The 26,126-nt window shown below is 37.7% G+C and overlaps 1 protein-coding gene across 1 annotated transcript in view; it reads left to right on the top strand.

Moving 5' to 3' along the window:
* Positions 1-956: 956 nt before the first annotated feature.
* The window catches only part of LOC108362318 (dihydrolipoyllysine-residue succinyltransferase component of 2-oxoglutarate dehydrogenase complex, mitochondrial), a 123,708-nt gene continuing 98,538 nt past the window's right edge, over positions 957-26,126 (top strand). The window contains exons 1-4 of the mRNA XM_017615259.1: positions 957-1,167; positions 1,442-1,551; positions 1,609-1,719; positions 3,203-3,775. Of these exons, the coding sequence (XP_017470748.1) occupies positions 1,084-1,167; positions 1,442-1,551; positions 1,609-1,719; positions 3,203-3,775 (878 nt within the window). The 5' untranslated portion in view covers positions 957-1,083. The remainder of the gene's footprint in view (positions 1,168-1,441; positions 1,552-1,608; positions 1,720-3,202; positions 3,776-26,126) is intronic.

The following is a 26,126-nucleotide window of genomic DNA, read 5'->3' as shown; positions in this document are numbered from 1 at the left end:
TCCACAAACCTTTGAGTGTAATTTCGAATTTTTCTTTGAATTTTTTCAAAAATATACAGAGCACTTTTTTTTGAAAGACGAAACCTTTTTACAAATGTATACTCGTCATATTCCTCAAAGAAATTTGCTTTCGCTCCATATGTTCGCGGTTTTCTTATAACGCGCATCGAATCCAAATTGGAAATAATAGAAAGCCCAATTATATGTTCCATAATTATAAAAATGTGCGTGTAAATAACAATAAATTAATTTTTGATGTTTTTTACAGCTGTCAGATGTCACTTTTTGATCGGTTAGCAGCTAACCGGTGGCCATCGCCTGGTAAACTTAATCGGTTGTTAACCGACGAATTTGTGCTAATCGGGCATTGAAAAAACGCTTTTTCACCAAAACACCGATTAACCCCCGTTTAGGCACTAATCAGTCTTTAAGAAACCGGCCCTTAGAGTAGCATTTAGAGGTAAATGCGCTAAATGTGCTTTTACGCGTAAGCAAAAACAGCCCATAAGATGAATTGTATGAAAATGCACAAAGCATGCCACATAGATCATTAAAGCTGCAGCGCGAAGCGAAAAGATGGCCAACTCCCATCTTTTTGCGCGCTTTGACAATCAGCCGGTTTAATATTTATTTTGTTTCGTCCAAATTCGAGTATTCATGCTGAAACATAAAACTCAATTACATTGCTGATAATTTTAAAGCAAAATATCTAAAATCCACAGCAATTTTGACGAGTAAAAAAGCAGTGCAAAATTGATTTTTTGGCGTTCATTGTGGCATACCTTTTGCGTCTGGCGCTATGCTGGCAAAGTTATAAATGTCACGCAAAGCTACAAAGTTTTATCTGGCATCAGCTTAACTGATGCATTTATGTGTTAGTGAAAACTATCGATAGTACTTAGAAAACCATCGATGTTTTCGATAGTCAAAAACCATCGAAACTATCGATAATGCAATCGATAGTTTTGCAACTCTATCACAGTGCAAAATTTCTGTTCTTTGATCGTTTGGGAGAAGTGTGCGGGGTGGAAAATAACAGTTTTCGGCATTGAGAAATATTGTTTTAACTTAGAGAATATTGTAATGTCGGGATTAATATCGTTAACGATGCGGCGTCTTCCCCGCGACCTACTTAAGCTGGGAATACAGGCAGCGCGTAGTCAAGAAGTAAGAAGTTTTTTTTTAAATATTTATGAATATCTATAGGATGCGTCAAAACAGCGGGTGTGGTAACATGTAGTGAGACCAGTTCGAAGTGAAAGCAAAGTATTTGGAAATGACAATTATGTAACGTAAAGAAAACTTAATCGAAAGCGAATAGAAGTTTGCAAACTGTCAATTTGTGCATGAAAATGCTTACTGATGCTCGTGACGATATGGCTCTATTGTGCAATCAACTTCTTTGCGTAGACTTTAGACAAACCTTTTTTATCACTTTTAGGTTAGCGCATCATGTCTAATACGTCAGTTTTCAAGATCGGCAGTAGGGGGACAAAATCATTGCCCTACTGGAAATGAATCCTTACCGCCTGCATTCTCCTCGTCGCAACGGTAGGTCTTAAAAATCGGTTTTGATATTTTTGGTAATAATTAGCAAAGTTTCTACAGAACTATACTTTCTTTTGGCGGTCAAGGATTCCATACAACCAGTAATTTGTGGGCAATAGAAACAATAAAAACGCCACCGTTTCCTGAATCAGTAGCCGAAGGCGATGTTAAGTGAGTAATATTTATAAAAACTTTGCAAAATTTTAAATAATTAATATCGTTATTACCAAACTCAGGAATATGTATTCAATGGATGATAGCATGCAAGCTTCATTGTTAAAATGTTTAACTTATAATAGGGAAATTAATTGCAGTTAAAAAAAAAAACCTCCCATTTGTCTGTATTCCCCTGAAAGTTGTACTGAGGAGATGGTCCCATATTTTAGTCTTTAAAATCATTATGAAATCCCTTGATGTACAGGACATTATGATAAAGCAATTTTTCTTCATTCTGATGACCCATCTAAATGTAGATGGTTTAAAACAAAAAAAAAAAAAGAAACCAACCATTAGTTAAAACTGAAGAAATCTGTACAATTTAAATTTAACTCATACTCTATAAGATAGTCTGGAAATTCAACAAAAGAGTAAAAAATAGATTTTTTCAAACGTTTTTAATGTTGTCTTATTTGAACTTCCTAAATATATTGAATATTGGGGCTCAAGGCCACAGGAAAATCAGACACAAATGTTAAGATTTTTATAGGTTTTAGTTGCCGATATTTCAACTTCATTCGGTCAAACATTGCAAGATGTTCCTGAGGATGAGTTCAGAGTTGGAAGTCGAAATTTCGACAACAAAAACGAATGCAAAATCTTGAAATTTGTGTTTTATTTTCATGTGGCCTTGAGCTCGAAAAATGTGCAATATTGCTTAACACTAACGGCCAATAAATAATAAGATAAAATGCTAAATCTGGGTTTCTATTATTATTTAATATAAACTTTATAGATTGGGCTGTTATTGAAACAGGGGACCCAAAATAATTTTTGTGTATTTGGCGAATATGAAGTTGTGAGGCTAGCGGGGATTAGCAGAATATGTAACGTATGTCCAGGTGTATATGTATATATGTATGAATATGCGATCATTTTGCACAAGCGCAATAACAAGCGATAAGAAATTTTTGTTACGTCATCAGACTGTACCTAACGTAAAAGTTCGTTTTTCTTATCTGCAATCGGATCACGACCAGAAAAAGATGACAAAACGAAAATACCAGAACGGAACTTAATTTGCCCTCCTGCTTAGGGTTTAGAAAATGTTTTAGTCCAAGTTTGCATATTTTTAACATACCACAAAAAATGAGGAGAAAAGCAATTAGTCGGATTTTTTTTTTACTGGATCACTTTGGACCATGTCAACCGTTTTCGAAAATCTTTTTTTTCGAAAAGGTGGTACCTCAAAGCTGGTCCCATACTTATTTTGTATAGTTCCGATTATTGGATCATGAAGAAAACTAACTGTTCTCCTATATTTTCATGAGTATATGATATCAGTTCTTTCTTTTTCAAATTAATTTCCTATATATCTTAGTCCTTTCACTTTTATGTGGGTAAAATTACCGTTCAACTTTTTTATATTTATTAACGAACTATTAGAAAATGCTAACATATATGAGTTGGACGAATATAAAATAACATTATTTTTAAGATTTACTGTCAAGGTTGGCGACTACGTGGCTCAAGATCAAGTTGTTATGGAGGTCGAGACCGACAAAACGGCAATGCCAGTGCCTGCGCCATTTGGTGGTATCATTCGCGAAATTTTAGTGGAAGATGGTAGTACAGTGAAGGCAGGTCAGGATCTTTTCAAATTAGAGAAAGCCGAAGGTACTCCAACTGCTCCGGCAGCTGCTGTTACATCACCATTAAAACCAGCTTCACCAACACCTGCTGCTGCAGCACCGCCAAAAGCCGCTGTTCCTTCTACGCCACCACCGGCTGCTAGACCCCCACCACCACCTCAAGCACCTAGAACAGTTCCGCCACCGCCGCCACCAAAACCTGCAGCCGCTGCTGGACAAATTCCGGTTGCTTCTGTTCCACCTGTACAAGCTGCTCCACAAGTAAAGGTGCCACCAGCTGATTATTCCCGTCAAATTACCGGGACCCGTACCGAACAGCGCGTAAAAATGAATCGTATGCGTCAAAAGATTGCCGCGCGTTTAAAAGATGCTCAGAACACCAACGCCATGTTGACCACGTTCAACGAAGTCGATATGAGGTGAGAATTTTAAAAACTGTCTTATTAATTTTTAGCTTAGGTAATAAATCGATGTGTTGCCACATTGTTATATAGGATAAACTTTGATATAATGCACTTCTGATCGGGTAAAACTGGGTTGGGTATAGGGGAGTTAGAGGACGGTAACCACATACTAAAAGTCAAAACCCCAGAGTTGTGAAAAATGCACAAATTTTTTTATGCTTAGTATTTTAATGGTAATGTAAAAAATTAATGCATTAACTTTTGATATTTAATGTAACTGAAAATTTCAATACATTAATTATGAAAATTTAATGCTTAATAAAATTTCAATACATTAATGCTAATGATTTTTTTGCATTAATATTAAAATTTTTATATGAATGATATTGAAATAATTTATTGCATTAAAAGTATAATAACCATTAAAAAAAAAACAACCAATTTTATTTTTCAGTAAAAATTCTTTGTTGGAAAACACATTGTCCAATGGAACTAAAAATGGTTTATTGATTAATTTAGAACAGAATAGGGTCGTGTACATGTGTTGCTAAATTAATTTACCGTCCGGTTTGGGCCATAATATAATCGGTATGCAACAACAATCAACATAAAAACCAAGAAAAGCACACAGAGTTGCACGCACATTGCTTTTTTTTTTTCATAAAACGTCTAGCAATGTTTACAAGAATTTTTCTACAATTACACATACTTGAATGAAGCTAAAAAAACTATTGGTAATTATTCAAAGTCNCATAAAACGTCTAGCAATGTTTACAAGAATTTTTCTACAAATACACATACTTGAATGAAGCTAAAAAAACTATTGGTAATTATTCAAAGTCTTTCTAAAAGAGGTTATTTATATTGATACGCCCAAACGCTTAGAAAAAAGAAGGGAAAAGTTAATTTTGCTTTTTTATTTTACCGATCGAAAAGCTTCGCATACAACCCACGAGGGTTTATATATCTCACTAGAAAAAAAAATAATGGTTTTTAATATTGCTAACGGATAAAATTTTTTAAAATTTTAATGCATTAAAATTTCATAAAGCGTTACATTTCCAAAATTAATGCATTTTATTTCATTTTAATTTTATTAAATGTATAAACATTAGTATAATAAGATATAATCTTTAGTTGCGATCCCGTACGAGTCCGGACTAGTCAGTAATAGTCAGACAAAAAAGAAAGTAAATGAGGTCCTCTCTCAGTCAGAGGCAGTGTTGCCACACCAAAAATTCTTCAAAAATAAATGAAAAATCCTCAAAATCTGAACAAATCATTCAAAATTTTATTATTACAGATATGAGTATCGTGTACTACATTCTATTTACAGGTACTTAGTATATACAAATTAATTACATTCTCCGATTCATTTGGTACATTTGTTCTTGCGGTTCAAACAAAGTATTACCGTTATTTTTTATGCCTTGGTTTGTATATAATATTACTGCAACTATATCAGTGCTTAATCTGGTCCTCAAGTCCGTCCTACACATTATTAAACAACTGTATATACGTTCTACTGAAGCATAGGAAATGGGCTATATTAATAATTGGGAAACTTATATGAACCTGAAGAATCTTTTAATTCAAAAACTTTTTTCCAACAATTTTCTGCATCTAATGAAGAATCAATATGAATATTCTTATGATCGAACAATAGTGCAACAAATTTCTGATTTAAATATAGACACAAAGAAAGGCAAAAAACAATTAATGTATATAAAATTAAACAAAAACCAAATAAAATAAGCAATGTACACACATACGGTATCGGTCATATCTATAGCACACCATTTCAAAGTGATATGTGTGCCACTTATGTTTATTTATTTATTTTTAAGAATTTTCAATTAAAATACAGTTCATTCTCAGACAAACCCCATAAAAACCCAATTGTAACAATTTGTAGAAAGGTACAAAAAAGTGCAACAAATTTTCACCTAAATTTCCAACTTTTTTCTCGGAAGTGTAAGAATTTTTTTGAGTGCACAGTTTTTAGCCCCTTCAATTTTAGTTTGATAATGTGCAAGTTTCAAGTGGCTAAAAGTTACCGTTGATTTTTTAGAATTTTTTTCGCCAAAGGTGTTGCGGATTTCTTCCATATACAAATAAATTGAGTTTATTCATTATATGGATTGGTGCTCGTATGTATGTACATACATATGTATATGCATGTGTGTGCACCAATCTATTAATATCGTTGAATTATTTTAATATCTATTGCAAAATTAAATACAGACAAGACTAAAATTAGAAAATAAATAATAAAAAAAAAACTTTTTAACGCTTTTATAAATGGACTAAAAAGTAGAAAATAATAATTCTCAGTCCCATAGAGTTTGTTTTAATAATATCCCAACGGTTTTTACCCTCCATTCCCGCCCATCCGCACGAGGGGCGCAGTCCGCATGACGTACGGAACCAGTATTTTCAATTTTTGCGCCGAGTCACGATAGGCAGGAGTTTGTTAAGTGTCGAGATCTAAAACTGTTCAGCTACAGAACTAAATTCATCAGCCGATTTTATGTCTTTATTTTAATGATTCATNAAAATTACCAAATTCTTCAAAAATAAATGAAAAATCCTCAAAATCTGAACAAATCATTCAAAATTTTATTATTACAGATATGAGTATCGTGTACTACATTCTATTTACAGGTACTTAGTATATACAAATTAATTACATTCTCCGATTCATTTGGTACATTTGTTCTTGCGGTTCAAACAAAGTATTACCGTTATTTTTTATGCCTTGGTTTGTATATAATATTACTGCAACTATATCAGTGCTTAATCTGGTCCTCAAGTCCGTCCTACACATTATTAAACAACTGTATATACGTTCTACTGAAGCATAGGAAATGGGCTATATTAATAATTGGGAAACTTATATGAACCTGAAGAATCTTTTAATTCAAAAACTTTTTTCCAACAATTTTCTGCATCTAATGAAGAATCAATATGAATATTCTTATGATCGAACAATAGTGCAACAAATTTCTGATTTAAATATAGACACAAAGAAAGGCAAAAAACAATTAATGTATATAAAATTAAACAAAAACCAAATAAAATAAGCAATGTACACACATACGGTATCGGTCATATCTATAGCACACCATTTCAAAGTGATATGTGTGCCACTTATGTTTATTTATTTATTTTTAAGAATTTTCAATTAAAATACAGTTCATTCTCAGACAAACCCCATAAAAACCCAATTGTAACAATTTGTAGAAAGGTACAAAAAAGTGCAACAAATTTTCACCTAAATTTCCAACTTTTTTCTCGGAAGTGTAAGAATTTTTTTGAGTGCACAGTTTTTAGCCCCTTCAATTTTAGTTTGATAATGTGCAAGTTTCAAGTGGCTAAAAGTTACCGTTGATTTTTTAGAATTTTTTTCGCCAAAGGTGTTGCGGATTTCTTCCATATACAAATAAATTGAGTTTATTCATTATATGGATTGGTGCTCGTATGTATGTACATACATATGTATATGCATGTGTGTGCACCAATCTATTAATATCGTTGAATTATTTTAATATCTATTGCAAAATTAAATACAGACAAGACTAAAATTAGAAAATAAATAATAAAAAAAAAACTTTTTAACGCTTTTATAAATGGACTAAAAAGTAGAAAATAATAATTCTCAGTCCCATAGAGTTTGTTTTAATAATATCCCAACGGTTTTTACCCTCCATTCCCGCCCATCCGCACGAGGGGCGCAGTCCGCATGACGTACGGAACCAGTATTTTCAATTTTTGCGCCGAGTCACGATAGGCAGGAGTTTGTTAAGTGTCGAGATCTAAAACTGTTCAGCTACAGAACTAAATTCATCAGCCGATTTTATGTCTTTATTTTAATGATTCATTTATTGAGAGAGGACAGTATCGATTTCTTAATGCTGAATAGCGGATCTGATATATCAAACGCCCTGGAATGAGAGTTAAAATCCTGGCATAAGCAACGGAGTGGGTCGTGCAATTCAAAATTAGTTTTACAAGCTTTCAGAAATAGGGGGCAAAAGTGTCTGGATACCCGGGAGGGAACATTAAGGCTAACTTCGCCAAGAAGAAGCGGACTTGAAATTGAGCCTGTTAGTAATTTACCTATAAAAATTGTACCAAGTATTTGCCTGCGGCTGGAAAGTGTAGGAAGATTAATAAGTTTTAATCGGCTCGTATAAGGTGGAAGGGTGTATTGAGAATCCCAACGGAAATTTCTTAAAGCAAAAAGTAGGAATTGTTTCTATCTTGTCTGAGAAAATTTGATACCTTGGTTTCCATAACTTTTGATTTTGAAATTTTAGCACAAGTCATTATAAACAATTTATGAGATTGAAAATGAAAAGCGTGGGGCGCATGTAATAGACCAGAAGTGATATGAAGGGTAATATATGTATGTATGTGGATATTTGAACAACGACCACTTAAAATCGATTTCAAATTTGTACTTTCTCTGTAGAAATTTAAGGTCTATGTTATGTAGTTTGACTATTGTCAATTAAATCTAATGCTTCGTATTGCATGCGCCCCATGCTTTTCATTTTCAATCTCATAAGTGGTTTATAATGACTTGTGCTAAAATTTCAAAATCAAAAGTTATTAAAACAAATTCTATTGGACTGAGAATTATTATTTTCTACTTTTTAGCCCATTTATAAAAGCGTTGTTTATTAAAAAGGTTTTATTTTATTTTATTTATTCTTTCGTTTATTCATTTGTACTCTATTATACTAAAATTTAATGAACTATAAAACTGCTTTATATTTTTTCTTTTAATTCTGGGGGCCAGTTCCTGTTCTGTGAAAACATTTTTCATCGCTTCACACAAAAATATGATTCTGTTTTCAAATATAAAAAAATTAATTTGTCAAAATTTTTTCACTCTGACAACTTTTTTTCACAAAGTTTTGTGGCTGTGAAAAAGAAAAGTTGGGCGTGTTTTTCAAACCCATCGAAGAATATCATTCTCTCTTTTTTAACTTTTAATTTTTATTTATTGAATATGTCCTGCCTAAGAGCCTAACAATAAGTTTTCGAATCTTAATCTATTCACTTAGTTTACATCCCCTAGTTGGGATGAGTATTTTCTTAACTGGCCCTAAGAAAAGATTACGACTGGGCTGGTAAGTCATTCCTACGTAGCTGTTGTTGTTGTAGCAGCATACAAATTCCCCAAAGACTTTTTGGGGAGTGTTGCTGGAGTGACAGTCCTTGGCCAGATATAAATCTGGGTCGTTCCGGTTACGTAGATACGGTTGTTATTGTAGCAGCATACAAATTCCTACGTAGTCTTGAGGTCCTGTTGACACGCAATAAAGATCTTGCTAAATGATTTTGGTGCACTAAAAGCTTCGATACATATTTCGTCTTCTGTTGTTCTATTTCGGTTTGTACTTATAGTATTCTCAGGTCGCGGTGAATGTTCTCATTTTACATTGCGCATGACGAAGGATTTCGATGTTGCCGCTGCTTGAGTTTACCCATAACTCACATCCATAGGTCCTTTTAGCCAGTATGTGGTTTCGCCAAGTAACTCGCCTGTCCTAGGTAAGTGACATGATTGCTTTGTGGTATTTGTACGTTGTTCAAAGACAAGGACGGACAGTTACTCTTATTCAGTGTAAATGTAACTTGCTTACATTTTGGCTCGTTAACCTTTATTCGCCAGTTTGCGACTCAATTGGCAACAGCTTCCATATGATTGCCTAGGAGCGCAGTTGCTTGTAGAGGACACCTGGAGCGACTGATTATGGCAGTGTCATCGGCAAAAGTGGACACTATCAGGCGGTCGTTTGTAGGAATATCCGCGGTGTATAAGACATACAGCATCGGGCCAAGGACACTGCCTTGTGGCACTCCAGCTTCGATTGCATGGGCTTCAGAGATGGTGGTGTAACATCGAACTGCAAACTTTCGATTATAAAAGTATGCCTTAAGCAGTTTGTGTGTGCTTTGTGGGAGAAGCATCTGTATTTTATACATAAGACCGTCTAGCCAGACGCAATCAAATGGCTGGGCGACGTCAACAAATATTGCAGCGCAATATTCCCTCTTTTCAAACGTTCGGATTTCGGTTGTTATGCGATTTACTTGCTCGATTGTTCCATGTTTTTCCTGAAGCCAAATTGTCTTAAACTCACAATAATTTACCAAATAATTACTTGCTAGATGTTAGCCTTTAATGATCGAGAATCGCTTAAAATGATATAACGAAAAGATAAAGTGAAAAAATTAAATTTTCACTGATCATGTTGAAATAAAAACAAGGTGACATCAGAAAATGTTTTTGTACTATTGGTCGACCCTCAAACTCCGGTCATGTATTCCCCTTACTACTTTATTAAAATCGTAGTACTGGGGTGACAATAAATCAGTAATTAATTATTATTAAATTAATAAAACATAGAAAAGTAATTATTATACATTAGGGCGGCATGCGATAATTTTTATTAAACATTATTTATTATTATTTAAACATTTATTTATAATTTGGTAAAGCACTAAACAACTTTTGGAATCAAACACGTTTTGGTATGTGTTGATCCCTACTTATCCATTTTATATTCCCTCTTATCGGCTTGGAAATAATGCTTCAGGCGAGAATTGAAAGCTAAAAGGGAACTTGATGAACAAAAGACAACCACCATTTATCGCTCGTTCCCACGACAGTCGGGTCTACGTAACCGGAACGACCCAGATTTATATCTGGCCAAGGACTGTCACTCCAGCAACACTCCCCAAAATCTCTTTGGGGAATTTGTATGCTGTTACAACAACAACACCCATTTATCGCTGAATATTTTCAGTTATATTGAATGTTTTAAGTGCATATTTTTCAGTTTTAGATGTTTATTAATAGCTCATGTTTTTCGAATTAATAATGCATGGAAATGTATTGATAATAGATAAATGCGATTTCCAACTGCACTATGGTCCATTTTACAAATTCTTTGGCAAAAATTTATTAAAATATGTACATATATGATTTTTAATTATAATTACTACGTCGTTTGTGTTTAAAAATTTTATGCGGAAATACATCCTGCATGTGAAAAATTTTTCTTTACTGTTTCTGGCAAATCAACCAGCTCGGATTTTTTAAGTATCGTTGCCATGACCTCTGCCACAATATATTTTGGCCCCATTCACGTCATGAAATATTTTTTCCAACACCTTTAACTTTTCGACGATAATTCGTCCACCCGTGTAAATGTTTGGTCTTGGGACCGAAGACCGTCGAGGTGGAGTTTTCGAATGATGTAACCACCCAGATGCCCAACCGCGTCTTCATGGTATTGGTCCATATCATCATCCATTTCATCTACGTCAACTACCGCATTGCAGCTGTCCGCTTCAGAAAGATATCCCCTAATTGTGGATGATGGGATACTCTGAAGCCCTAGCCATTCGGTGTCGTCCATTGACACGTTGACACTTCGCCTCAAAAACTCCGTACTTCGTGCTGTAATGTAAACAAAGGTAGAAGATAACGATTTATACATGTTTTAATAATAATTGAAACTCACCAAGCAAATATTTCCGCAGCCTGTATTTAAATTGCATTGGGCTGGGATTGTCATGAAGGCTATCGCTCTCATTGCACCAAAGAAGTGCTCCACTACATCCTGGTTGAGTCGGTAAGTGACATAATGGAACAAACCTTTTAACCTTCAAACTCGGTTGTTGAATCACCTAACAATAAGGTGGCACAATGTAGAGCTGGTTGAACAAAGTGAAAGTTTTATAGAGATGTATGAATTTTGTTCACAACATACATACTTACAAATCGCCATGTTAAATCATACACCAATACGGTGGCTCCATCCAGCAAGAGCAACAAACTTGGTTGTTGATTAACCTAGCAATAAGGTGGCACAAAGTAGCAGGAACCGACTTCCAACTTGCTGTTGGGATGTTGAATCACCAGGCACTATGGTGATATGTTGCACCAGGAACAGAACAGTGTACAGCTGGTTGAGGACAAACAAAACATTTAATAGAAAATTTAGAAATTATATGCACGTACATACATACTTACAAATCGCAATGTTGAATTTCAAACCAATTCGGTGGTACGTTGCAGCAGGAACAGCAACAAGGCGCCTTTTGAATGCCCTTTAATCTTTATTTGGGGCTAGTTAAGGAAAAAGTATTACTTTACCTAAAAATATCGAAAATATATATATTTTTTTGGGGTTTGGATTAGTGGCCAGTTCCTAAGATTTAGGACCGTATATTACAGGTTGTTCCTCCGTGAATTTTATCTTCTGACTGGTGTAATTAAACTTCAGAGCGTATTATCGATTATGCTGGGACACGTTTGACGGTTTGTTACAACGATTGCACTGGGCGTGCCGAAGTTGGCTTGAAACGCTTGTAGTCAAGGTGCGGCTTGTATACGGCGGATTGACGCGCCAACCAGCAGATTGATAAGGTTTGAGCGAGGTGGAAACGGTACAAATAACTTAAGGACGAGCACACTTAAAAGTTAAACATTCTAAAAATAGAATTATTAACAAAAACCAACAAAACCAACAACTACATGATCAAGTGTAAATCGTAGCGGAATAGCTGCGCTTGATTGTGTTGGCNGTTCGAATCCTACTGAAAGAAGTCTGATGAGGAAATGTGGTGATTTCCGAAATAGCTATCACTTCTACCATTTTTTCAAATTATTGTTGCTTTTTCACAATAAGTTTTTCATCAAAAACGGCCTCGAGCCCAATAAAAATTATTGGGTACAAATAATAGATACATGAAACGAATGTACTAGTTGCAACACCAGTACTATACATATGCATATGTAGATATTAAACAAAAGTTATTGTAAACATAAAAGTTAGAAGACGATATTGGCTTTTTGTAAAAAGTTAACCAGTTGAGTTTTCTTGGCCAGATTTTTGTCACAAAAGGTTGCCTCAAAGTTGTTATGTGTTTGGAAAATTTCGTATTCGCCTGCAGTGAAAAGTCTGATGAATGTATCCATCAGCTTGACCACACGAGCAGCGATTTGACCGATAGTCCTGAATATTGAACAGGTAGTTCTTGGCATAGGTGTGACCTGTTAGCATCCGATTTAAGGTTTTAATATTAGTAGGAGACAGTTAAAGTTTTTTGAACCATGCGGTATCTCTTCTCGTAGGGTAGATGGTAGCATATAAGTTAGGATGTTCATTTGCATATGCCAAGAAATCGGCATACCATTCATTATACAGTGCCTGTTTTATCTGCTTAATAGCTTCGTCGGTTGTGTGGAAGTAGTTTTTACAACTGCTATTGTCTATTGCCTTTTTGGGAATACTGTCAACCCTTTCATTCCCCCCCACTGGGTATCCATACAATATGGATATTATCGGAAGCGGTTTCATGGCTGTTTCGTAGAATTCTACTAGCAATGCTATTGAGTGAGTTTGGGTTTTTAAGGGTTTGGCACGACACAAGGCTGTCAGTAAAGATGACCAGTTTCCTGTAGTTATTATTTGAGGCGATGTTATTTGCCTCTTCAATGGCCAAGAGTTCCCCAAAGGCTGTAGACGACTTAAAGGGCAGGTGGAATGAGGTTTCCGTGTAACAATTCTAGTTGTATATGTCACACCCAGTCCTGCTGTCAGCAAGCGATGCACCAGTGAACATTAGGGTGGGTAAAAAAAAATCAAGTTTTTTTTTGATCCGACACACGAAAACTAGTTCCTAGGTAGCTCTAGAAAGTACATACCAAATCTGAGCCCTTAATATTAACGGGGAGATTATGCTCATCATAGTTTTCCATTTTCAATTTAGTCTCATATAAATGATCATATCTTATCACCAATAGATCGTTAAACCAGCTGCATCGTCAATATATAGGAAATTGAACGCTCAACAAAAATGGTCTCATATACTCTTTTCGTTAATCTAACCATTTAAAAGATNTACCAAATCTGAGCCCTTAATATTAACGGGGAGATTATGCTCATCATAGTTTTCCATTTTCAATTTAGTCTCATATAAATGATCATATCTTATCACCAATAGATCGTTAAACCAGCTGCATCGTCAATATATAGGAAATTGAACGCTCAACAAAAATGGTCTCATATACTCTTTTCGTTAATCTAACCATTTAAAAGATATTCAAGGTAAAAGATTGACGTATTTTAAGGAAAATAACTTTTTGTTTTGAATTTTGTAAGTTACTAAAAAATAATTATTTTCAAATGAGTTTCAATTATTTTTATAGGAAATTAAACGCTCTGCAAAAAAAGTCTCATTTAGTTAATCGATTACTCTAACCATTTATAAGATATTCGCAGTAGAATCCCAATGCCTGATTTTAATAGTTTTTCAATAAATATTTTCAATTTTTCCATTCAATTTATGAATTTTGAAAATATTCATGAGAATTTGAGTTTATCAATTTTTATCAATTCGATTTTCAATCAAGTCAATTTTTATAACTTAAACTAAAAGAAAAAATATATTTTTGTATCAGTACTGTATTGAATTATAAAATTTCATATGGCGAAATAGATTTTTTTTTCTGCTGATATGTTTGATGATATTTCTTAAATAAAAACCTTCTTTTTCTGAAATAGATCATAAATTATCTCAAAATTCATTAATTAAATGGATAAATTGGAGATATTTATTAAAAAACTATTAAAATCAGTAGGCATTGGAGTTCTACTGTGAATATCTTCTAAATGGTTAGAGTAATCGATTAACTAAATGAGACCTTGTTTGTAGAGCATTTAATTCCGTATAGAAATAATTGAAACTCATTTGACAATAATTATTTTTCAGTGGGTTACCAAATTCAAAACAAAAAAAGTTATTTTCCTTAAAATACTTCAATCTTTGACCTTGAATATCTTTTTAATGGTTAGATTAATGAAAATAGTATATGAGACCATTTTTGTAGAGCGTCAATTTGCTATAAATATTGATGATGCAACTGGTTTGACGATCTCTTGGTGATAAGATATGACCATTTTTATATGAGACTAAATTGAAAACGGAAAACTATGATGAGCATAATCTTCCCGTTAATATTAAGAGCTCAGATTTGGTAAGTACTTTCTAGAGGTACCTAGGAACTAGTTTTCGTGTGCCGGATCCAAAAAAAAAACTTGATTTTTTTGACCCACCCTAGTGAACATGACGTTAAACCTCCTCTCTTTGTAATCGTTGAGCAGCCTGGAGAAGTGGGCATTGGCCCATTCAGCAGGCATTGTGGCCTTGAGGCCAGGGAATGCACTGTCAATTATTTCACAGTTGGTGGAGGTTGGATGATAGCCCACAGGTTCAAGCCGGTCAAAAATTTGTCTGTATTTGCTATAAGTGAAGGAGTAACTGGAGTTAACAAGGGTGCTGGATCTAACCGAATCAACTATGGGGTCATTAACTGCAAACATTTTAGCCAGTTCTTTCGCTGTCAGCCATATTGCCCTCTGCAGGAGGCAGTTCATTAGCCAGTGCATACGTGGTGGGAATAGGGGTAGAAGGCGTTAAACCTGAGCATCTTCTGAGAAGTTTGTTTTGTAGCGTGAGTATTTTTTTGAGGCAGATTTGGCACCGTTAGCAGTGTACCGTTAGTAGTGTAGCCATACTAAATTTTGGACCTAACTAGACTTTTGTATATGTATGTTCATAGCTTGCTGCGGGTGTAGACCAGATTTAACATTTGTTTGCCTCTATGGTGGTTTTATGGTGAGTACTCATGGTCAGAGAGCTGTTTATTACTCTGCCCAGTGCTTTAATTTCATTAACTTGTTGTAATCTAGTCAGGTCGATAGTGACATTAATCTCCCTTTTTGGTCCCCTGCTATCATGCATAACTTTAGTTTTGCTTGGGTTAAAATTTAGTGGCAGTTGTCTACAGATTTCAATGAAGCCGTCTAGTTTTGCCTGGAGGTTGCTATTTGACTCAGGAAGACTACTATCAGACGAAACAAAGAAAAAATCATCGGCGAATTGGTATATTTGCATATTGGAGTCAGATAGGCTGTGTAACCGTTTCGTATAAATGTTAAAGAGGATTGGTGACAGCACACTTCCTTGCGGTAGCCCATTACAAATTTCGACCGTACTGTTGCCTAGTTTTAGTGTCCTGCTTGCCAAAAAGTTTGATATCCAGTCAATATAGTTTCTCTACTTTCAGGTCTACAAGTATTTGTTGAAGGGTATGAATGTTGACGCAATTATACGGGTTTGATACATCTGTGGAGCACAAAATGACCTGCTTTTTGCTACCTCTGAGAACCTCAATTTGGTGTAGCATGTGATTGATGCACATCGCTGTCGAGATTTTTTCTGTACGCGAAGGAGTTTGGTAGGATGCAGTTCGGCTCCACAGATTCATATAGTCTTTCTTTAATAACTCTATTTACTATTTTTAACAGAACTGAAATGAGAGATATAGGTCTAAAATTCTCTATTTATGGGGGAAATCTCTAGTTCTGAACTGGTGCACTTCTAGTACATTTAGACCCAGTACTGGTTCGCGATAAATCTCTTTTGCATGCAAGCAACTGGCGAATTTAACATGGCGATGTCCTAGGAAGTGTCAATTGCCCCCCGCTGCATCCCTTTTTCGATAGTTCCGAACTAGTCCTAAATTCTATAGTTCCGAATCAGTTCTAAAATCGACAGACGAAAGAAAAAAGTATCATGATTTTTCAATCTTTTTGGTTCTTCCGTGTGTGTGATTTTATGTTATTTTGGAAGAAATGTGTTTTCAATTTGAAATTAAATTTGACTGTAAGAAATATACGTTTACATACCTTTAGCTGTAGCTGAGTTTGCAGAGGTGCTCGCTGTTATTTCTTAGATTCCAGACTGTCTCAAGATGTATAAATGTTAACACAAATTTTAGTTTTGTATTACCAAGCTATGAAAAAGCATCTGCGAAGCACAGAACAGAAGCGTATTTGAACGAAAAAGCCGCCGAAAAATATCTATGTAAAGTAAACAAGCCCCCCACTGCATCCCTTATTCGATAGTTCCGAACTAGTTCTAAATTCGACAATTAAGATCTAGTTCGTTCTGCATCCGTTTTTCTATAATTCCGAACTATTTATAAATTCGTCACTTTAGATATAGATTTCTAGTAAAAAAAACTGAAAAAAATAAGTTTTTTAAAAGTACCACTTTTCGCCGATTTTGGACTGGTAGGGATCTAGTTCCTATCGGACTAGTTCCTTTTTGCCGATAAAGACCTAGTACGGAACTAGAAATTTAATTCACTAGTCCGCGGTTTCCTTACAGGGTTATTACGCGCCAGTGGGGGGGAATTTGATTGGACAGGAAAATATCATTAATAGAGGTTTTGAAAGTGTTTAGAGCGAACGCAGACAGTGATCTCAGCATGCTATAGAATATGTTATCAGCACCCGCCGCCGAGTCTTTTTTCTTATTAAGTATGAGGTTGATCTCATCACATGTGATTGCAAGGTCGGGGCAAGTTTGCCCAGGGCAGTTAATTTCGATCACCGCTTCTTGTGTCGGGATTTGTTCCTTAAGCATATTAAGGTAATCTTGGTTATACTAATCATTCCAAGCCCCCTTAGCAGTTTGACCATGATCCCCTCGTAACGTCTTGACGAACTTCCACAGGTTTTTCCATAGGATGGAGTTTATTTGGTCGATTTTATTGTTGAAATTATTCTTTTTGGCGTCTTTAACAACTCTTTTCCATGACTTTTGCTGTTCAAGCAGATTTTCGAAACTGTTAGGGCTAGGCCATTGTTTGGCCTTTTGGAACGCAATCCGGAAGAATCGGTACGCCTTGTCAACTTCCTCATTCCACCAGGGTTTGGGGGTTCGATTTCCACTAGTCACGCAAGTGGCTCTTTTGATCTCTTGTACTTTGCTTTCAAAGTCATGTATGTTGGATTCACAAACCAATTCTTTGAGGGATTCACATAACTTTTTCTTTGCTAACAAGTTTTAAGTTTTTATAGTAACATTTTTGCTTAATTCCTTAATCTCAATGGAGACGGGAAAGTGATGACTACCCCCAATCATGATGGAATCAACACTCCAATCACATGACAAGCCGCAATTGCTGAAGCCAGATCAAGCACTGAGCCATTTTCCGACCGAATATCCGTTTTCAACGTTTAGTCCCCACCATTTAAGCATCGAAACAGAGATCTTTTTGAATGTGTCTGATGAGGTGTTTTTACTTGAGGCAACTCTATTACCCCACTGGGTTGCTCTAGCATTAAAGTCACCTACTAAGAAAATGTTTCTATGTGCCTCTAAAAAATTTAAAATCCTGGTTATTTCATTATTGAAATCATTTATATTGATTATGGGTGGAAAATAAATATTGAAAATTGTAATGCTCGGGTTAAGGTTTTTGGTTTGGATCATCAAAACATCATACTAGGAGCTATAGGCGAGTTTTTTAAATTTAACATCGTGCGTGGTAGTTATGGCAACACCGCCATACCCATCGCTGCGACATTTTTTGATTAAATTATAGTTTAGAATTTTTCTATGGTGGGTAGTGTTGGACAAAAATATTTCGTTAAAGCATGCTAAGTCAAAGTTGTATTTATTTTGATAGTACTCAATAGTGTCACAGTTTGCTTTTAATGATTGGCAATTATATTTCAAGATCTTCATTGCTAGTGAAGGTGTTTAAGATTTCTATCTCATCTCTTTGGTTTAAAATACGTTCAAATTGGTTTTTTACTGATTGGATATCATTAAAGGTTTGCGTGTCTCTTTGTTCCATAGACAATTTTTTAGTTATTTTGACCATTTGGGTTATTATTCCGGTATTCCGGTGAATTGTACACCGGGTTTATCACCGCAGGGGGTCTACGGGGTGCTCTGCTGAGGGGTTTTACTTCTTTGGGTGTGTGTTTTTTGGTGGCATAGCTATATGATTTTTTAGTAAACTTTTTGTTAATATGCATGTCCTTGTTGTTGTTGTAGCGGCTACTAAGCCCCGTTCGGGTCGGTTCATCCATCAACGTTGTGCACATCCACGTGGATTCTACTCAAGTAAGAGTTTAGCTTGCTGCAATAGCCAGAGCGAAGTTGGGCTATTGTAGTGCGGGTCTCCTGAGGCAGACAAAGTTCTGTCCCGTCCACATCCGGTGGTTGTGTGCCTAGAACGGCATTCACAGGGCGGGAGTCTACATAACTTGAGACTGCTTCCCTGTGAATGCCGTTCAGGGCCTGTCTGTAGGTTGACGGTTGACGGCCAGTTCGTAAAGATGCCTCCTGATGTGCCTTGGCGAGGGCTCTTCCGTGAGCAGCTGTCCGCGTCATGTAGGTGGTGTTGGGGCGTCATCAGGAGGCATCCTGTCGCTGTTCATAATGCCGTGTTTGGCAGGTCTGTAGCTTCATCCACTGCGTCCTGCTTGTCCCCGGCGACCATACGGGCGCTGCATAGTTTAGAACCGGCCGGCCAATTGCGTTGTATGTAGCCAACACCGTTTCTTTATCTTTGCCCGAAGAGCTGCCGGCCAGCGACTTGAGGACATTGTTGCGGCTCTGTACTTTGTTGACAATTGCGGTTGTATGCGCCGAGAAGGAGAGCAGACTCTCGATGGTAACTCTGAGGGTTTTCGGGTTATTCACCGTCGGTATTGTTAAGCCATCGACGTGAATACCCAGTTACAGTCTGACCTCCTTCGTCCAGGTGGTGAAAAGGGTTGCCGAGGATTTCGCAGGGGATAGGGCAAGGCTCCTTGCAGTGAAGAAGCGAGAAAGTTCGGCGAGATAACCGTTTACTTTCGAGCACAAGTCATCAATTCCATTCCCTGACGCCATGATCGAACAATCGTCAGCATAGGAGACAATGTTAACACCCTCTGGTGGTTGAGGAAGCTTTGAGATGTAATAATTAAACAGTAGCGGGGACAGGACACGACCCTGTGGTACCCCTTGTTTAATTTTACGTGGCTTGCTAGTTTTGTCTCTGAAAATTACTGACGAGTGTCGACCACTCAGGTAATTCGCCGACCACCGTTTGAGTCCCTGTGGGAGTGAGGAGGCCTCTATATCTTCTAGTAGCGTTGAATGACTGACAGTGTCGAACGCCTTGGACAGGTCCAACGCTACTAGAATAGTTCTCTCACAGGGGCGGTTTCGGTTTAGGCCACGAGTTATCTGAGTGTTTATGGCGTTTAGTGCTATGCACTTTCCGGAACCCATGCTGATGCTTCGCTGGGGTCAGGTGATTCGTAAAATACAGGAGCAGCAGGGCCTCGAGTGTCTTCGATACCGGGGAAAGGAGGGTTATTGGGCGATAAGACTCCTTTGTTGGCTGGTTTCCCCAGCAGTGCGACCACTCTCCCCATTTTCCAGATGTCTGGAATGACGAGAGTGGCCATAGACAGGTTGAGGACCTCCGTTAGGTACGCTACTCCCGCAGGACCCAAATTTTTCAGCATCAACATGCATATTCCGTCGGGTCCAATGGCTTTGGAGGCTTTCGCCTTCCCGATGGCTACCCTTACCTCACCGCTGGTGAAAACAAGAGGCGCACTAGGTTTTGGCATTTTGTGCAGCCTTCTGGTCACTCGACGTTTGGCTTTATCCACCGGAGGATGCAGAATGAACTGCCGGCTAAAATAGCTCGCGCATCGCTCCGGGTCCGACGAAGCGTGGTCACCAAAGTCTATCTCGACACTGTCGTCACGCTTCGTCGGGTTAGACAATGACCTCACGGTTGACCAAAGCTTGCGCACACCACAGGCGAAGTTGCAGGTCTTCAAATGCTCTTCCCATTTCTTCCGCTTATGTACGTTCACAATTGAATTGAGATCCCTGATACGGGGATTTCCGGGATCGGCCTGACGAAGGTTGTTGCGCTCATCGTCTAGAACAGTCGCTTCAGCAGGAAAGTTCGGACGTGTATCCTTAATACATCCTGCTGGGATGAAGCGAGCTGCAGCAGCGGTGACAACCCTGCAGAACTTACGTTCACCTACATGAACTTCGGTTGGTATGGGCAGTGCAGTGAAGGCGCCCTCGGTAACATCCGTGAAGCCTTTCCAATCAGCTTAGGAAAAGTTGACATAAGTCCGGTGATCCACGGAAGCAAAGTCGGCAGGCTTATCAATCGAGATGACTATGGGCAGATGGTCTGATGCTAGGGTCAGCATAGGTCGCCATGATACGCTGTTTATCAGACCAGCGCTGACAATTGTTAGATCTGGCGAGCTGCAGCAGCTGCCCATAATCCTGGTGGGTGCGTCGTCGTTCATTGTGCAGAATGTCGAATCGTCTATCTGCTCAGCCAGATGTATTCCCCTACGATCATTTGACAGGCTTGAGTGCCAAAGATCGTGGTGCGCGTTAAAGTCACCAACTACCATACGGTTTTCACCTCTGAGTAGCGCACCTATTTCAGGGTGATATCCTGCCGGGCAGCTGTATACGTTAAATATTTCGAGCTCAACATCGCCTGAGCGGATAGCAATACCCTGACATTCTAGGATGGAATCCCTGCGGTCGATGTCTGCTGCAATCAGACGATACTGCACGGTGTGGTGCGTGATGAACGCTAAACCTCCACCATTATCTCGCTCGCGATCTCGACGGTGCATGTTGTATCCGGCGCAATTCAACAGGATTGAATTGCCGTGCAACTTCGTCTCTTGGACCGCAGCTATTAATATTCCATGCCTTCCCATAAAGACAGTTATCTCCTCGATCTTGCTCTGGAGCCCGTTACAGTTAAATTGTAGCACCTTTGTGTGCCTGGGGAGACCGATTGTAATGTGTGGTGGTAAAGAGTTGTGTTGCCTGCCGGCCCCCTGCTGTACGTGCTGCCAAAGGGGGTGCTGCCTTGTGGTGGTGGTTGGCGGCGTCGCGGGGAAGGGATGCAACTGGGCAGCACAGCAGGGGTCCACATAGTCACTCGTCCAATCTGGCGTGTTCCGAAGTCCTGAGCACACCCTAAAGTGGCACCAGCCGAGGCAGGAGTTGAACTTGACTGATGTCACGTTACGGTATATTCTGGACTGACACACAGAGCAGATTGTCGGAGGGACTAGGATTGCCGGCGGCGGTGTGTGGGTGCTATTGTGTTTGTTTGTGTGTCTATTGTTGTGTTGTGTTGAGCTGTGGGTGTGTTGATTGTGTGCTGCCCAGGCGGGTGGTGGTTTGCCGTGGAGGCGGTCCGGTTCGCACAGCATGGGACCGTTGCCGATGCGTACGTAGGCCCGAGCACTTACGGAGGTGGCTCCACCCGTCACAGGCATTGCACCTGACCGAGGTGGAGTTTGTATGCAGTCGTCTCTGGCATACGCAGCAGGTGTAAATTTCTGGCTCTGGGTTAGATTCTATACCAGCCCTGAGCAGAAGGCTACGGAGAAGATGTAGAATCGAGCAACGTTTGATGGATTTCGCCGACCTAAACGGGGTTAGATCGCCGAAACAACAGCCCTTGGTCGGGTAAAACCCGAGTCATTCCGGTACGTAGAACCGGCTGTCGTGGGAATGTGCATGTCCTTGTCAACGACCTCACTTTTATTACTGAATAATTCCAATGGTTGCCTTTCGCACTCACCTTGCACACACACAGTTTCTTTCCGCTTTAAGGAAATACTTTGGTCTTCAATTTTTAATTTTACAAACTTCCGCTCGGTTTATTCAAAGTTTTTAACAATTAAAGTTTATATTTTCACGGATGTTAAAAAGATGACACAGTTAAAAAGATTTTTAAAATGCTAATATTAAGGGGGCGCGTGCGCGTAGACCGGCGTTAATAGCTGAACTGGTTTGTGCGGATTTTCGCACGACGATTGGGAGGCGGCCGTGCGCGCTCGGTAATTATTTTCGGAGTCGCGTCGACTCCACTGCCGCCAAAGTGCGCGCGCACGGCCGCTGAACTCGGCTTAAGCGGCGGCTTAGACATCGTCCCCGCCCTGCAGGAATGCGTTGCTGAGCGTCTCCTGCAGCTCTTTCAGGGCGCGGATCGTGTTGCCCAGGACGCGGTGGGTGGTGCGGCCCTGGAAATTGGCCGTTTGTAGGCCTTGGGGCGTGCGCGCGATCGTCCGTTGGGCGGTCTTCTTGCGCGGCGGTTGCGGCGCATGGTTGCGCGGGTTCTTCTGCGCCTTCTTCAGCGCCTTTTTCTTCGGCGGTGCGCGCCGCTTGACGCTCCTTNTGATGGCTGCTGATTGCGCTTTGCTTCTTCTTTTAGTTGTTCTTGTGTATATAAATTTTTGAAATTTTGCGCAACAAAATTACGTTTTTTCAAATTGTTTGCACTTTTGTGAATATGTTCACTTCGAACGCTTGTTTGCGCATTTCTTTTTCAAAAAATTTATATGTTTTGTTAATTTAACAATTTTTATTTTTCACGTTTCTTGTGTTTTTTTTTTAAGAGCTGGGCCAATGACTGCCTTTCGCACTCACCTTGCACACACACAGTTTCTTTCCGCTTTAAGGAAATACTTTGGTCTTCAATTTTTAATTTTACAAACTTCCGCTCGGTTTATTCAAAGTTTTTAACAATTAAAGTTTATATTTTCACGGATGTTAAAAAGATGACACAGTTAAAAAGATTTTTAAAATGCTAATATTAAGGGGGCGCGTGCGCGTAGACCGGCGTTAATAGCTGAACTGTTTTGTGCGGATTTTCGCACGACGATTGGGAGGCGGCCGTGCGCGCTCGGTAATTATTTTCGGAGTCGCGTCGACTCCACTGCCGCCAAAGTGCGCGCGCACGGCCGCTGAACTCGGCTTAAGCGGCGGCTTAGACAATTACTATTAAGATAAGGAAACCTAGCCTCATCAGAATCTAAGATGTCGAAGCGATTACTCGTCTTAGGGTAATATTGATCCAAGACCTCTTTTCGCAAACTTTTTTTAACTGTTTTAATTCGATTTATCATTTGTTCTTTCTCCCACTGGGGGCAAATCGCCGCTCCCAACGAAGAGTAGCACATCTCAAATTACCGTGGAAGACTAGCACGTTTCACTATTCGCGTCGAAGACTAGCACATTTCATTAATCGCGTCGAAAAGTAGCACATTTCAGATTTTCGCGTCGAAAAGTAGCACATTTCAGATTTTTGCGTGGAAGAGTAGCACATTTCAGATTTTTGCGTGGAAGACTAGCACATTTCAGAATTTTGCGTGGAAGAGTAGCACATTTCAGATTTTTGCGTGTTAAAGTAGCACATTTCAGATTCTCGCATAGAAGAGTAGCGAATTCATATAAAGTGGTACTAGCAGCCGTACAAAAACCAAACATACATGTATGTTATAATTATTTCCCCTCGACTAAGCTGAGAGTTTAATGTTGTGTATGGAGCTTTTCGGTATTTTATTGCAAATAGAATAAACGTTTATTTTCCTCCTACTTGTTTTGTCGCATATTCGCGTCTTCCTCAGGGAATCTATTTATAAATATGAGAAACATATATGTACATTAGGGTGGTCCAAAAATGCATGTGAAAAAGTAAAGTCGGAATTTGTATGCTCTCACCCCAAGGATTGTTCTATACCGAAAAAATATACCCCTATTTGTTTATTTTGAAAATAAAAAATATATAGAGTTCGCCCAAAGCGCCCAAAGTTTTCCATGTATTTTATATGGGGAAAAAACTTTTGGTAGAAATGGTTTGGAATTCAAAAAAACTAATATTTTTCTATCGGAAAACTCTTCATCTGCAGGATTCCCAATAATAGTACCCAATTGTTTAACCATTTTTTCATCGCAACTATAATTTGTAGGTCCGCCAAAAACCCCGAAAAATGCAATGGGGGCCCAATAAAAAATCGTTAGTATTAAAAAATGGTTAAATAAATAATTGGGTATTATTATTGTAAGTCTCCTGAAGAGAACCAGAGTTTTCCGATCGAGAAATATTGATTTTCAAGAATTCTATACCATTTCTACGAAAAGTTGTTTTTCCCCATATAAAAATACATGGAAAACTTTGATCGCTTTGAGCGACCTCTAAATATTTTTTGATTTTAAAATAAAAAAAATAGGGGTACACTTTTTTCTATATAGAACGATCCTAGAGGTTTAGAGCATTACAATTCCGACCACTGTTTTGGACCACCCTAATGTACATGCAGTTTATCAAGAGTACCTCATTTCAAAGTAATATTGTTTTCCACTTATGTTCATTTATTTATTTTTAAGAATTTTCATTAAAATAAAGTTCATTCTTTGAAGAAGTCCATATAAATCCAAATTTAAAACTTTGTAGAAAACTAAAAAAAAATCTAAAAGTGTTCATTCAAATTTCAAAATTATTTTCTCAGAATTTTTTGAGTATATAGGTTTAAAGCCCTTTCAATTTTATTGCAATAATGTGCAAGTTTCAAGTGGCTAAAAATTTCCGTTGTTGCGGTTTTCTTCCATTTAAAAATAAATTGTGTTTATTCGTTATATGGTGGCGAATGCGACAAAGAGAATCAAAGGTTTTAAGGCTCTTGAAACTTGCACATTATCACACTAAAATTGAATCGGCTATAAAGCTTCATACCAAGGCGAATTTATATAAGGTGGTGTTGTTTAATCAGCTGTGTGTAGTGTTTGATTGTCAAAATTTTATATTTTGCTAGTGAATGAGTGACAACGTGAGAGTGTTTGCATTTTCTGTCGCCCTTTTTCATTCGGAGAAGAATAGCTGAAATTTGACAATCACCAGCTAAAAGCAAAAACAAAATACAGGTAATTGTTGTATTTGTTGAATCGATACCACCTTATATGAATTCGCCTTGCTTCATACTCAAAAAAATTGTAACACTTCTGAGTAAATACATTTGAAATTTGAATGACAATTAGTTGCTTTTTTTAGATTTCTACAAAATTTTTAGCGTGGGTTTACATGGTTTTTTTAAATGAATTTTATTTTAGTTGAAATTGAACATACTGAAAACAAAATTTCTATGGTTAACCATAAAACAAAATTAATTGCATAAAGCTTAAAGGGGAAAAATGCCTAAAAAAAAAAACGTGGATGATCTCAAATGATCACAAAACGCAATATACCGTCTGAATTTCATGAATTTTATAATAGAATTATTGAAATATAAAATAAGCACTTGAATTTGCAATGTAAATTATGCTTTTATGATTTAGTTTAAACCCTAAATGTGCTTCTCTTCCACCCAAATAGTGAAATGTGCTACTATTCCACGCGAAAATCTGAAATGTGCGATTCTTCCACGCAAAAATCTGAAATGTGGTACTCTTCCACGCAAAAATATACGTGTGTTAAGTTAGCACTACAGTTTTCGAATTTGGAAAAGTAAACTACGGCATTAATTGTAGTGTTTTTGTTGTAAATTTGTTGTGGAAAGAAAACATTTGTAGCTCTCGTTTTTTAAGAAAAAATGGTATGTAGTGCTAACTTGACACCATACACCTAGTCGATAGAATTGAG

This window comes from Rhagoletis zephyria, unplaced genomic scaffold, assembly GCF_001687245.7.
Source record: "Rhagoletis zephyria isolate East Lansing unplaced genomic scaffold, Rhagoletis_zephyria_1.1 Rzeph_scaffold_00988, whole genome shotgun sequence".
In the NCBI taxonomy this organism is placed as follows: domain Eukaryota; kingdom Metazoa; phylum Arthropoda; class Insecta; order Diptera; family Tephritidae; genus Rhagoletis; species Rhagoletis zephyria.
Note: the sequence above shows the minus strand (reverse complement) of the source record. Positions and strands in the feature narration are given on the sequence as shown.